Here is a 14,600-nt window from a genome sequence, read left to right on the forward strand (position 1 = left end):
GCCTCCGGAGCCTGTGCTCCGCAGTGGGAGAGGCCACAGCAGTGAGAGGCCCGTGTACCGCAAAAAAAAAAAAAAAAAAAAAAAAAAAAAAGACAACTTCTTAGTGGATGTATTCTAAGGTACTCTGACACTGTAATTCTTATATGGTGAAAGACTAACATTCTTAATGATTATTACTAATGAAAACATAAATGCAATTTTCAGTCTGTGAGTTTTTGAAAAGCTATTGAATGAAGTGCGCTTCATAGTTAAACCACATGAAACGTCTTTTGCTCTTTTATCTAGGTAGGGATCTTTGTGTCCTACCTTCAACACCCTTTTTCACCACTGCTGTTTATTGGTATGTATTAGTCTCTCTGTGTGCGAAAGGTACACATCGGGGGTGCTTTTTTCCAAATACTCCCCAGCATGCCACTTTTCCTCGCAGAATCTCAGCAGTGTGCGGAAGGGGTTCAGTCGATTTAGCACGACGTGTGCGAAGGAAGGGCTTCTCAGCAGACCGTCTCGCTCCTTCGCCTGGGCGCCTAGGTAGGGACGCTCTGGGAGGTCAGGGAGCACGCAGAACCGCTACATAGTGTTGAATTGCGGGGAGGAGGGCATCCCGTCGGGCTCGAGGGCTCTTTTCGGACTACCGGGTGCCTATCCCGGGGCCCTCCCTCAGGCTCCCGGCGGGATCCCCGAGCCTCCCCGCCCCCGCCCCCGCCGGGCCCCGCCCCCTTCCTGGCTCAAACTACGGGTCCTTTCAAACCTAGCTTTCTTCGCCTCGCGCATTGTCAAACGTGTAATTGGGGGAACTCCACCCAGCCGGGGCCTCCTCGGAGTCGCCCGTAGCGGCCGCCTCCCCGCCCCCACCCCGGAGCGCACGGCGGCCGCACAGCGCGCGCAGAGCCCACCGCCCTGGCAGCGGCGCGCGGCGCGCCTCGCGCCTCAGGGCGGGGTGGGCTGCTGCGGGCCGCGGGTCTTCCGGGCCAGGGACCGCCGGCGCCTACCTGCTCCCGCCTGCTGGCTGCGCGGACCCGGCGCCGGTGCGCGGGCGGGGGCTGTGCGCCGCAGGGACCGGGTGTCCCGCGTGAGCCAGGCGGAGCCGCGCGCAGACCCGCCGGCCGTCGGGGGCGCGGCCGGCCGCCAGAGCCCGCACCTGTCCCACCGCGGCGGCCCGGCGCCCGAGTCGCGCCACGGTAGGCGACATCGGAGGCAGCGAGGGCGCGGAGAACCGGCGGAGGCGAGGCCCGCGCCCCGGAGGAAGCCGCGCTCGGCCCGAGGCCTCGGACGCTGAGCCCCACGTTCCGCGGCACCATGGCCCCGAAGCTGCTGTTGCTCCTCTGCCTGTTATCGGGCTTGCACGCACGGTAAGTGGCGCCCGGGCTCCGCATCTCCGGAGGCTCCGAGACTGGAGGGAGGGCGGCGGGGGGCGCTGTCCCCCGGCCCCGAGTCGCCGGCGCGCCCCGCCGTCCGTCGTCTGGGCTGCGGCATATCCTGCTAGGGCCGCGGGGAGGAGACGGGAAGTCGGCCGGGACCCTACCTGTCCCATCTACCCCGGACATGGCCATCTGCCTCTCCGGGCTGGGCGACTGCAGCCTTCTCTGCAGCCTGAAACATGGGGACTCTGAGATTAATGGGCTCTTCTGAAGCTTTTAGGATCTGGTGGTTTTAAGAGGTTTTGAAAACCAACATCATAGGGGAAAGCCTGTGTCTACCTCCTACCCCTCCCCCAAATGTTTCAGCGCTGTGCGCGCGCGCGCGCACACACACACAGACACACAGCACACACAGCACACACAGCAACATTCTGTATCATTTCCATCACTGAAATTTCCCAGGACCCAGGAGTTACGGTTTCCTACCTGCCCAGTTTAAACCGGTCTTTGAGGAGCAGCCGGGCTGGAGGCAGGTGGAGGAGGACTGGGGCAAGGTGGACAGCTGAGAGCCCTGCTTCTCAGAAAGGATTTCCTTCCCAGGTCCTGCGAGCACACGCACAGTACACATATGCACCCCTGCTACATGAGCCACTTTCACACACGGGAGCATGCACAAACCTACCCCTATAAAGCAAGCATGTTGAAATTGATAATGTTTTCTACCTAGTAACTGTAAGAAATTACCTCACCGTAGATACCCCAACCTTCCTCCCAGGACACCAACCACCTAATGGGAGCTTAGAAATGCTCCAGGAAGAGATGAAGATGGCTCATGAGTGTGGAAAGACAGTGGGACCAGAGGGGTTAAACACTGTTGCTGTGAATATAACTGGAGATTCTGGGTTTGGTTCCTTTAATTCTGTCTCGGGCTAGATCTTTAGCCCAGAACTTGAAGACTGCCCTGTGCTTTACAAATTAGAGCAGCTCCCTTCCTCCCATCCCACTCACCACCCCAAGAATCTCAGGGCATCCCTACCCTCAAAACACTTTTGTTCTGACACCATCTTCGTTTCCTAGATCTGGGAGCTAGAAATCTAGAGAGCCTTCCTGTGGGCTATAAGCCCTGCAGTTGTTAGCAGGCAATACCTGGAGGTCTTGCATGTTCATTCACATTTGTGAAGTACCAAAGAACTAGGAAGGTACATTAACAAATCCTACAAGACGTGAATGTGAATGGGTCATAGTTCTCCCTCCCTACCTTTGACAGACCCTGAGGAAGAAAGTCCTGGCCCTCCCCACTGCACACTGCTGGTCTTTGCTAAGAGTTGAGAGTGAGAAAGGCAGATTGTGTGTGCTCGGGAAGGCAGACTCACGGCAGCTCTTCCAATCAGGCTGCACACTCCTTGGGCCTTCAACTGAAGTTTCTTCCTGTCTGAGGAGCTAGCTGGGAAGGGAGATGGAAGTGCACTCTCTGAGGTTGATCATGCCTGGATGTATCTCTGTTTAGAAGCAGACAACACCAGGCACAATGTGGAGGTCCCAGGTCATATACAGATCTGAGGTTATATCTAATCGACCTCCCTACTGCCACCGACTGGATGCAGTGACCTGCAGTTCAGGGTTAGATAATCAGCTGTTTAGATCTATAGATACATGTTAGAAGGAAACCCGCTATTGTCTTCATTACTTTATGTGCTTAGTAGGAAGGTATCTGGGTGTCTAACTTGAAGCGCTCAGGTGTCTAGGGATTCCTAAACACACATACAATCTCTGGGGATTCTTCATCCTTTCATTTTGCCAAGGCAGGTGTAACAACTTTAATATGTTCTATGTCTGGGTTGATTCCATGGCCTTGATAATAGAGGTTGCATATCAGTTTAAAAAAATCCAAGTTTTAAACTAATTTTATTGTTGTATACCTCTCCTTTGAAAGTGTCTTTGCTCTTTGAATGGGTTTTACAGACATGTGAAGTAATCTGATGTCCAGCATCACCTTTCAAAACTGTTATTAATTCGAGAGGGTTCTCATTTGCACTCTGGCATGCCTTCCTGGTGTTGAAGAGCCCTAGAGAAGGCTCTGACAGTTGTGCTCCATGGTAATGGCTTGGCAGCTCCGTGGAGAGAAAATAACCCATTCTGACCCTTATGGAGGAGCTTATTCTACATTAAAACACATTAAGTCACACCTGGACCTTGGTGATACCATAAGCGGATGGCTAACTGCTTTCTGAGGTTTAGGAGCTCCTTTTTATGCTTATAGATGCATCCAACTTTGTCTCGGCCCTTGTAGTTGAAGAGAATGTGTAAGACATGAAAATACCATATGATGGCTGAGCTGTCAGTACATCACCAATTTGTTTTTAAGAAAAAGGTAATGATGGTGTTTAGGACCCAACAATCCTGATAACAGAACACTGATGAAGATTATATATAACCCACTTAGAATTTAGAAAAATAGAACATTTTTGTTTTATTCACATTCTGGTGAGTCCCTGAGACTGGGTTTTCGTCAAAGGGAGGATTTTCCTTTGGGCTGGTGGTCCGGCACTAGCACTGGGAAGCTTCGATTTCATTCTCTGAAGTCCTGCAGCAAACTGACATGGCATCAAGTTTGGGAGGAGCCCAGTGTCGGCCCAGAGCATCGCTGCCTGTGTGCTGCCCGCTGTCCCCCCCAACCCAGCCACAGAGCCGCGAGTGTCCCATTTTTACCTCCCGAAGGGGAAGGAGCAGGAGAGGATGCTGCAGCTGTTCCTTTCTTTGTCTCCTCCCTCACCTACACTGAGCTAAGAAGCTTACGCAATTTCAGGAAAACCCTCTCATCACCACTTGACTGCTAGAGGGAGAATTAGTCTCATTATAATACCTGTTATTGACATAGCTCAAAGTATTTTTCAGAAACTAAGGCTGTGTATACAGAAAACTGATGAAGAGTTAGTGTGCTCCTTCTGTGAACATATGAGTGTTGGGGCAAGAGAAGATACAGAGCATGGAGAGCATGGTCTGGTCTGTGCTGGTGAGCTGTCTCTGGGGATGAGGGAGGGGAGGGGAGGGGAAGAGACAGACAGCAGAGGAGGAGAGGACCGCACTGTGGGCGAGTTGGAAGGAGTCCTGAGGATGCTGTATGTGATCCTGCCCAGGTGATCTGTCCCTCTGTCCATAGTCTCCCAAGTGTTTTTGCTGTGGACTGAATTTCCAGGTCCTGTGGGCAATGGTTGGCTCCCAGCAATCCATGTCCTGCAGAACCTGCTTCCACCCACTTTTTTTTAAGATGATAAAATTAATATTTCTGACAATATTCCTGATAAAATAAAATAGTCTGCATTTAAAATTCTGTAGTGTTATTTGTAAAACATCAGGCTTACAAATAATGAAATGAAGTTCTTGAATATGTGTCCCAAATTTTACAAGTTCCTATTGATGGTGAATATTCAGTGTGAAAAAAATCCACGGCAACTTATAGTTCCTATGGATGATTTATTCTAAACTTCCAGTTAAGAAATAGAATTATAGTTTAATATCAGCCAAGGAAAAAATTAAAAGATGTCAATCTCTGAGACATATGCCATATACTTATTATCAAAACTTCATGTAAGTGTATATATTCATATAGGACTAGACTGGCACTGTTCTGATCTATGTTAAGGCTAGTTAACACTCATAAAAAGACTCATGTACATATGACACATACATAAGATTATACAGATGTTATATATTATAGTTACATGTTATAATATTATATTATGTAAGTATATATATACGATTCTGAGGCTTTAAACAAAGTAGAGATAATAAACTTTAAAAAGTTTATTCTTTTCATTTATTTCATGTTCATTACAGATAACTCAGACCATTCTAAAAACTAACTTAAAGACACACGTCCCAGAACACAACTGCCCTGAGATGTTGTTGCCATTTTGGCTCCCATCTGGGAAGCTAAACAGAAATGAGCTCATACTCAGGACAAATAAACCTCAATGCAATTTTCTATTCTATATTTTGTTCTCTTTTGTGAAGAAAGAAAGTCATTATGGTGCACCCACTGACAAGCCATGAAGGAAGAAGGTTGCTTGTTTGTTTGTGTGATGAGCTTTTTTGCCCCGGTAAATGGCAGGCCCCCTGGAAGTGCTACTTTGAAGAGAAGACTCTGCTCTTTTCAGGCCTGGATGGCTGTGTTGCTGAGATGGCCTCACTCACTAAGGAAGCTAGCTTGTTGTTTTGAGACCTCTCCATTCAAGTACTCCTGTGAGTATGTATCACCCAGGAGAGGCGCCTGTCAGGCTCAGCCCTGCTCAGGAGAGACTCAGATATGCTCAGCGTTCATTTGGACACATTTATTAAAGGGCCAAATGGTAAAGACATATTAGAAAGCTTTTAATTTTTAATGTCTGTATTAGCCTGCTTTGTAAGAGATGAATCAGTTTGTGTGGTAGGAGGCATGTAAAATCACCAGAGGATGTTTACCAACCAATATTGCTGTTCGTTGGCACCCCACATGGGTGCTGGCCAAGCATACCACCTCCTTGTATCCCTGTGTCTGCCTAGACCAAAGGTGCTAGTCTCCATGAGAAGCACAGAGTCAGACTCAACAGTTTTCAGTGAGTGCATTCTGAAGAAGCTGTTCTTACCTTCAACTAAAATGAGGTCTTGGCAGTGGGGAGTGGAAACGGCAAGATGTTTGTGCCTTGACCTTCAGAGGTTCTCAAGGTTGATCCAAGGAAGGCTGACTGTCTGCTGGTTGGCCTTCATGCATTGAGTTATTATAATGTCTATGGTTTAACATGGACATGGAATTATTTTGTGACATTTAATGAAAACATCATGCTATGTTAATAGTACTGTCATTCTTGTTGGATTCTTTCTTATTTGTGTTTTGTTTTACTTTTTTAATTTTAGAGATAATCTATTGGTTGCGATGAGTGTACTAGGGCCTTTCTACCTATTTCAGTGGTGCTTGGGTGAGCCAAAGCTTGACACTTCCTGGAGCCATTGCTACAACTTATATGTCATACTTTGTGCCATAATTACAGATCCAGAAAGGTGGAAGAGGATGAATATGAAGATTCTTCATCAAACCAAAAGTGGGTCTTGGCTCCAAAATCCCAAGATACAGATGTGACTCTTATTCTCAACAAGTTGCTAAGAGAATATGATAAGAAGCTGAGACCTGATATTGGAAGTGAGTGTTGATGTTTGTTATTCTAGTAGGAAACATACTGTAATATATTTTTAAAGTTTTTATTTTAAATAATTATAAAGTCACAGGAAGTTACAAAGGTAGTGCACAGTCACACAATTCGTGGGTATCAAACCAGGAGTTGACATTGGTACAGTGTGTGTACGTGGCTCCACATCATCTTGTCATGTGTGGATCTGTGTAATGACCACTATAATTGAGACGCAGAACTGTTTTATCACAATGAAGATTCCGTTCCTGCTATCCCTCCTCCAAAATTTCTAACCCGTCAGCCACTAATTTGGTCTCTATTTCCGTATTTTTGTCATTTTGAGAATGTTGCATATGTGCACTCATTCAGTACGTGACCTTTTGAGATTGGCTTTTCTTCCCTCAGCAAAATGATTTTGGGATCCGTTCAAGTTGTTGCCTGTATCAATAGTTTGTTTTTCTTATTGCTAAGCAATCTTCCATGGTATGGATAGACAAAAGTTTGATTAATGTTTATTGAGGAACATTTTGGTTGTTTCCAGGTTTTGACTATTACAAATAAATTACTATGTGCATTTGTATGCAGGTAATTTGCGTGGACATAAGATTTTATTCTCTGGGATAAATGCCCAGGAGTACGATTGCTAGGTCCTATGATAAATGTTGGTTTAATTTTTTTTAAGAAACCGTCAAACTCTTTTCCAAAGTTTCTGTACCATTTTCTATCCCACCATCACTATGTGAGAGATCTTCACCAGCAATTGGTATTGTCACTATTTTTTGTTTTAGCTCCAATAGGTTGGTATCTCTTTGTGGTCTTAATCTACATTTTCCTGATTGTTAGTGGTATTAAATTTTCTTTATGTGCTTATTTGCCAATAGTATATCCTCTTCATCAAAATGTCTCCTCATACTAGTTGCCCCTTTAAAAATTGGATTATTTTGTTTTATTTATTTTTCTACTGCTTTGTTAAGAGTTCTTCCTGTAGTCTACATATGATTCCTTGGCCAGATGTAGTTTTCAAATTTTTTCCTCATGTGGCTTTTCTTTTCATCCTTTTAACAAGTTCTTTCAAAGAGGAAACGTTTTTAACATTGAGGAAGTCCAAGTTACTGATTTTTAACTGTTTTATGGAACATACTTTTGGAGTAATGTCTAAGAACTCTTCATGAAGCCCTAGTTCCTGACGATTTTCTCCTGTTTTCTTGTAAAAGTTTTATAATTTTAGGTTTTACATTTAATTCATTATCAGTTTTGAGTTAATTGTTATAAAAAATCAAGGTGTGAGGTTTAGAGCTAAGTTTCTTTTTCTTTTGCTCATGGATATCTGGTTACCTTATTACCATTTGTTGAAAAAACTATCCTTCCTCTTTGAATTATGTTTGCACATTTGTCGAAAGTCAGTTGGCTCAACTTCTGTGGGTTGTTTCTGGGATCTCTATTTTCTTCCATTTATCTATGTGTCTATCACTGTGTCAGTACCCACAGTCTTGATTGTTACAGCTATATAATGTGCCTTGGAATTGGGTGGAAGTAATTCAACCTCTTTATTTTTTTAAAAAAATATTTTATTTATTTATTTATTTATGGCTGCATTGGGTCTTCGTTGCTACGTGCAGGCTTTCTCTAGTTGCGGTGAGCAGGGGCTACTCTTTGTTGTGGTGCGCGGGCTTCTCATTGTGGTGGCTTCTCTTGTTGCGGAGCACGGGCTCTAGGCATGCAGGCTTCAGTGGTTGCAGCATGTGGGCTCAGTAATTGTGGCTCGTGGGCTCTAGAGTGCAGGCTCAGTAGTTGTAGCTCATGGGCTTAGTTGCTCCGCAGCACGTGGGATCTTCCTGGACCAGGGCTCGAAACCGTGTCCCTGCATTGGCAGGTGGATTCTTAACCACTGTGCCACCAGGGAAGTCCTCAACCTCTTTATTTTTCAAAATTATTTTAGCTCTTATAATACATATTTTTCATATGAATTCTAGAATTATCTTGTCTGTATCTACAAAAAATCTTGTGTTAAATCTTTATATCAATTTGGGAAGAACTGACATCTTTACTATGTTGAGTATTTTGATCCATAGACAGGATATGTCTTTTCATTTATTTAGATCTTCTTTAAGAAGATCTAAATAAATGAAAGATCTTCTTACATTCAGTGTTTTACAGTTTTTAGTATACAAGTTCTGAATGTATTTTGTCAGATTTGCACCCAAGTATTTCATGGTGCTTGTAAATGGTACTGTATATTAAAATTTCCTTCTCCCTGTGTTCATTGCTAGTATACAGAAATATGGTTAATTTTTGTAAGTTAATGTTGCGTCCTCTGACTTGCCAAGCTCAGTAGTTATAGGAAGTTTTGTTTGTTTGTTTGTTTTTGATAGGTTCCTTGGGATTTTCTGTGTACATCATCAGGTCTCCTGCAATTGAGACTTTTATTTCTTGCTTTCCCATCTGTATACCTTTTATTATTATTTTTCTTACCTTGTTGCACTGGCTAGAACTTCCAATGCTACATGAATAATAGTAGTGTGAGTGGACATCTTGCTTTGTTCTAGATCTTAGAGGAAAAGCATTCAGTCTTTCACAATTAAGTGTAATGTTAACTAGAGATATTTTATATATATTTTCACCAAGTTGAGAAATTTCCCTCTATTTCTAGTTTTCTGAGAGAATATTTTTTTTTGTCATGAATGGGTGTTGAACTTTGCCCAATATATTTTCTGGATCAGTTGATATGATCATGTGATTTTTTCTTTTTTTTAGACAGCTAATACGGTGAATAACATTGGTTGATTTTCAAATACTGAACCAGCTTTGCATCCCCAGGATAAACCACACCTACTTATCATGTTTAATAATACTCTTTTTTGAAAAGTTTTAATATATTGCTGTATTCTATTTGCTAATCCTTTATAAACCTTTTAATATCAGTGGGGCCTATAATAATATTCCTTGCTTCATTTCTGATACTGGTAATTTGTGTCACCATTCTTTTTTTCTTTGTCATCTTGCTAGAGGTTGGTTCCATTGACCTTTTTGAAGAACCAACTTTTTGTTGCATTATTTTTCTGTATTGCTTTTCTATTTTCAATTTTATTATATTTTGCTATTTATCTTTATTATTTACTTTCTTCTGTTTGCTTTGGGTTTATTTTGCTCTTCTTTTTTGAGGTAGCATTTAGAGTCTCGACTTGAGACTATTCTTTTCTAATGTAAGCATTTAATGTTCTAAATTGCCCTCTCTGCACTGTTTTATCTGTATCTCACAGATTTTGATATTTTGTATTTTCATTTTCATTCAGTTCAATGTATTTTGTACTTCCCCTGAGATTTTTTCCCCCTTTAACTCGTGGATTATTTATTTATTTATATTTTAAAAAATTTATTCATTTTTTTTTTTTTTGGCTGCATTGGGTCTTCATTGTCGCGTGCGGGTTTTCTCTAGTTGAGGTGAGCAGGGGCTACTCTTCATTGCGGTGCGTGGGCTTCTTACTATGGTGGCTTCTCTTGTTGAGGAGCACGGGCTCTAGGTGCATGGGCTTTAGTAGTTGTGGCATGTGGGCTCAGTATTTGTGGTTCATGGGCTCTAGAGTGTAGGCTCAGTGGTTGTGGCACACAGGCTTAGTTGCTCCATGGCATAAAGGATCTTCCTGGACCAGGGCTCGAACCCATGTCCCCTGCATTGGCAGGTGGATCCTTAACCACTGTGCCACCAGGGAAGCCCCCTCATGGATTATTTAGAAGTGTGTTTTTAGTTTCCAAATGTTTGAAAGTCTTCCCGTTATCTGTTGCTAATTTCTAGTTTGATTCCATTGTGATCAGAGAACATACTCCATATGAGTTCAAAATTCTTTTAAATTTGTTACTGTTTAATTTATGGCCCAGTATATGTTTTGTTTTGGTGAGTGTTCCATGGATACTTGAAAAGAATGTGTATTCTGCTGTTACTGGATGAATTGGATCCTGTTGTTTGATAGTTTTGTTGAGTTCTTCTATATCTTTGCTGATTTTCTATCTAGTTTTTCTACCAATTGTTTTGATAGATTAACAATTGATAGATTAAAAAAGACCAAGACAAGGGTAGTGTTCTTGGCTAGGAGAGAAATGCATACCTATTTATGGTGATGGTCAGATAACATGGGGGTTGTTGCAGACACATTTTTCATAGGATGAACCTAGTCTATGGCTTGTTTCCTCTTCTCCATGGGGCTCAGTTTCATTTAGAGCCCTGCAGCTTGCCAACCCTCACACTACCCCAGCTGCCCCGTCCCTCTGTTTTTCCAAGTTTGAGGCTCATTCTCCAATTTATCTGTATCAAGACATAGAATTACACTGGTCCCAGTAGGCATAGAATTTCAAAATCCTTGTGGTGTAGTGTGCAGAGGGTTTGGAGATGCATGTCCTGTGCAGTATTGGAGCAGTCTTATCATCTTTCTGTGTCTCAGTTGCCTCTTTCATATGATGAAGGAGGGGAACAAATTACTCTTAAACTTCCTTCTTGCTTTAAGGTATTTATTCACTGAGCAATACATCTAAATTACCATTGCACAAGGTTCATAAATTCAATTGTCACCACAGTTTTCCCATTATAATTACATAAAAAGTCTACACAGTATGAAAAGTGTGCAGCAATTCTGCATTTACATGGAAAGAGAAGATTGAGAAAATGTTACTAATTTCCTCATTAACTGTCAGACATTGTGCTTGACCTTAGAGCAAAGATAAATAAGACTCGCTCTTTGCCCTTCTGGGTAAGTTTAGTCCAATTGGTCCTTTGTTTATCTTGTGCTAGAACATAGCAAAGTGCCTTCCATACATGGTGCCATTGGAAATATTACTCAGCACCACATTCATCCTCTGAGGGGGAAAATTGGAAGAAAGTGGGTGAAAATGGGTAGAAAGTGGGTAAGCTTGGCTTCCAACCCAGATCTCTCTGACTCTAGCTAGATCACTGCACTATTTATAGAAAATGCAAGGCAAGTCCATTCAAAATCAGGGGGCCCCTCTTACATACTCACATGACACAACACTTGGGAGGGGATGTTCTAAGGCTTTGTCATGTGCAACAGGCAAGCAGAATTCACAATTCTAAAGATTTTATTTTTCTTTTAAGGAAAAATAAGAAATTGTGAATTTTCCAAATGAAACAGCATAATACAAAGAACAAATGCTTCTTTCTTAGAAGGCAGCTCTTCTAAAGCCTCATGTCATTTGGTCCTCAGAAGTCATTTTCATATATCAGAAGAGCTGTGGTTTTTGAGTGAAAGAGATTTAAAAAACAACTAAATATAAAACCATATAGTAGTATGCTCCTCTTTGGTTTCATGACTTGAAAGTTCCACCATGCACATTGTCATGGTCCTGGGACAGCAGAATGACCTGATGAAGTGCCCCAGGGTCACTGGGTATCTTAGGACTCCTCTTCCTGTCTCACTTAAATGCTAAATAATGTCTGAGTGGCAGAATCTGGCAACTCACTGATGTTCAGAGTGACTGGCCAAGGACAGCTCTCCTGGTAAAAGATACTGAATTAGACACCATTTTTGTTCATGGTTTAGAGGGCTCTGCTTTAAGGGATAATTTACTATAAATATCTGAATTTCTTTTCTCACTACTTTTTTTCACATGTAGCAATATTTTATTTGTTGTAACCATTGTGTTTCCTCATCAAGGTGCAGTCAGCTTATATTTACATAATACAGTGCTGTGCATGGATTTATCAGTCGTTTGTTGTAATTACCAGTTTATTTGCTCCCCTCCATTATCAGTCCCATCCTCTCTCAGCCAGTTGGCCCGTATTTACTGAGCATCCCCCCTGCATCCAGCCCGGGGCTGTGGACAGGTGGGGAGCTGCCTGACACTGCCTACGCTTGGGTTCTTCTGAGGGGGAGGGGAAGGGGAAGGGGAAGGGGTCTGCAGGTAGCATCTAGGATTTGATAATGATATTCCCACTTTGGAGTAAAGCAGGCCTGTGAAGGCTCTCCCTGGCTTAAACTCCTTGAAAACTCCACTTGCTTCTAGGATGAAGTCCAAGCCCCTTCAGATGACAAAGAGAGGTAAGCACTTTCTGGCCCTTGCCTACTTTTTTTATGTGTCACACCATCTAGGAACACCCAGCCTCCTGTCTTCTTCAACTGCATCCTTGCTGTTATCTCTTTCCAGCCTGTGATCCTCTTAACCCCTCTCCCATTTCCCACACGGAACTCATTCCTGCCTCCCTTCCAGCCTTGATGTTTTCTTTCATGGCCTGCACTCCCTCACCTCCCTGCCGGGCTGGATCAAGTGTCTCTCCCTTGATTTCTTCTAGCATCAATTTTTCATCTTTCCCATGGGATTAATAAATTCTGAAGGACTGTCTTGAGGATGGCATAATGTGGTGTAACCATGAAACAGTTTCTGCAACATTTTTGTATACTTTTTACGAGTTTCAGCTGAGAAATGTCCACTAGGATACAGTTCCTAATCCTAACTTTAGATGCATCGGTTTACGTTGGCATCTCTCGACATACGTAGTCCAACTGAATCCACAAAGATCCAACATCAGGAAATAAATTAAATGGCTCATCACTGTTATTGTCAACAGTAAATAGAATCGAACAGACTCATTTATGTTGCATAGAATTAACATGTCCACATGTTACTCTAATTAGTTTTCAGAATACAAATTGTGATCATTGTGTTTTAAAAATACTCACTATTTTCCCAGCTATTGTCTCTCCTCAGCTAACTTCTGAATTATGGATGTATCTGTTTTAGTTTCCCATCTTTAACTATCTGTCATTCTAAGTAATACTTCAGCTGTGTCCCTTGCTATTTCAGGGCTATGCAGGGTGTCATTTATCTCAGCAACACATCTTGCCATGTGGGCTCAAAAATGCTGGAGGAGGATAAACCTTTTAATAAGATAATTGTGAAAAGGAAGGGAAATGACCTGAGTGAATTTTTCTCCCTTCAGGGTTTCAAGAAATTTGAAGCACTCTCCTGAAAATAGGTTATTACAGAATACAAATTCCCTCACTGTCCATAATCTGGCCAGTCTACGCTAAATGCAATCAGTGTTGGGAAAAATAAAATTGGCTTTTAAAGGTGAATGAACATGGTGAAGGCATACACGATGTGTAGAGATGACCCATGGGCTCGTTTAATTCAGGGAGAACATCTGAAAAGCCTCCTCTTGGCTGTGTCTGTAGCCAGAGGGATTAATTTTCTGTTCCTCTTCCTCAGGTGTTTGCATATCTGGATTTCTTTTCCTGGCTTTGCTAAAGCTTATTTTCTAAGTTTAATTAGAATTTCTTCTAAATGTGGAATTAGGAACATTCAGTGTGAGAGGAAGCTGATGATGTGGGTGGTGAGGAGGTGCCTCGGTGGTGGAAGACAGGCCCCCAGCTCCTCCCAGTAGGGGGTGCCCACCTGCCCCACCAGAGTCAGAGCCTGAGAGGAGATGCCACTGCCCCTTCTTTCCTTCAGGCTTGCAGAGAGGCCTTGGCAGCCCAGCACTGACTAAGGTACTGACGTGACCCAGACAGACCCTGTAGGGTACTGCAGGCGGAACTCCTGCCCTTGCCAGGGTTGTGTTCCCGATGAGGTAGGAAGAGGGAAAATGAGTAAATAGTGGGAATACGATCCCCAATGGGACAGGAGTTAGCTCTGTTGCAGAAAATAGATGTGAAAAAAATAAAAGAAATAATAAGTGGGCCTTAAAGTATAATTTTTAAAGCAAGCCTTATCACGCTGCTCTCTAATATCTTTCAGTGAAAAATTATGAGCATAATTGAGTTACCATAGAACTGTGAAATGAATGCTTACAGACTTTTGGTCACAGATGTGATATCTCTGAGAGAGGCCTGGCTCAGCCCATGGAAAGCCAGAGGAAGTTCCCACATCTTCCTCACCTGGTTCCTGGGGTGTGTAAATGTGACAGCTCCTGCCAAGCCCTGCCAGGGTTTTGAGAGTTCAAGTTGGATCGCTGAATTTAAGAGAATTTTGAAATGTGTGAAGGGCTGTACAAAGAATTAAATATTTAGATATATTATGATTTATATTGGTTCTATAGAATTGTCCTTCATCCTGATGGGTTTCATATTTT

The 14,600-nt window shown here is 43.0% G+C and overlaps 1 protein-coding gene across 1 annotated transcript in view; it reads left to right on the forward strand.

Annotated features, from left to right (window-relative positions):
- Nucleotides 1-1,296: 1,296 nt before the first annotated feature.
- GABRG3 (gamma-aminobutyric acid type A receptor subunit gamma3) overlaps nucleotides 1,297-14,600 on the forward strand; it is a gene marked incomplete at both ends in the record, with an annotated part of 420,476 nt that continues 407,172 nt past the window's right edge. Inside the window, 2 exons of the mRNA XM_079699611.1 lie at nucleotides 1,297-1,349; nucleotides 6,386-6,534. Coding sequence (XP_079555737.1) covers nucleotides 1,297-1,349; nucleotides 6,386-6,534 — 202 coding nt within the window. The remainder of the gene's footprint in view (nucleotides 1,350-6,385; nucleotides 6,535-14,600) is intronic.

The sequence above is a fragment of the Hyperoodon ampullatus genome (assembly GCF_949752795.1).
Source record: "Hyperoodon ampullatus genome assembly, chromosome: 3".
Taxonomy (NCBI): domain Eukaryota; kingdom Metazoa; phylum Chordata; class Mammalia; order Artiodactyla; family Ziphiidae; genus Hyperoodon; species Hyperoodon ampullatus.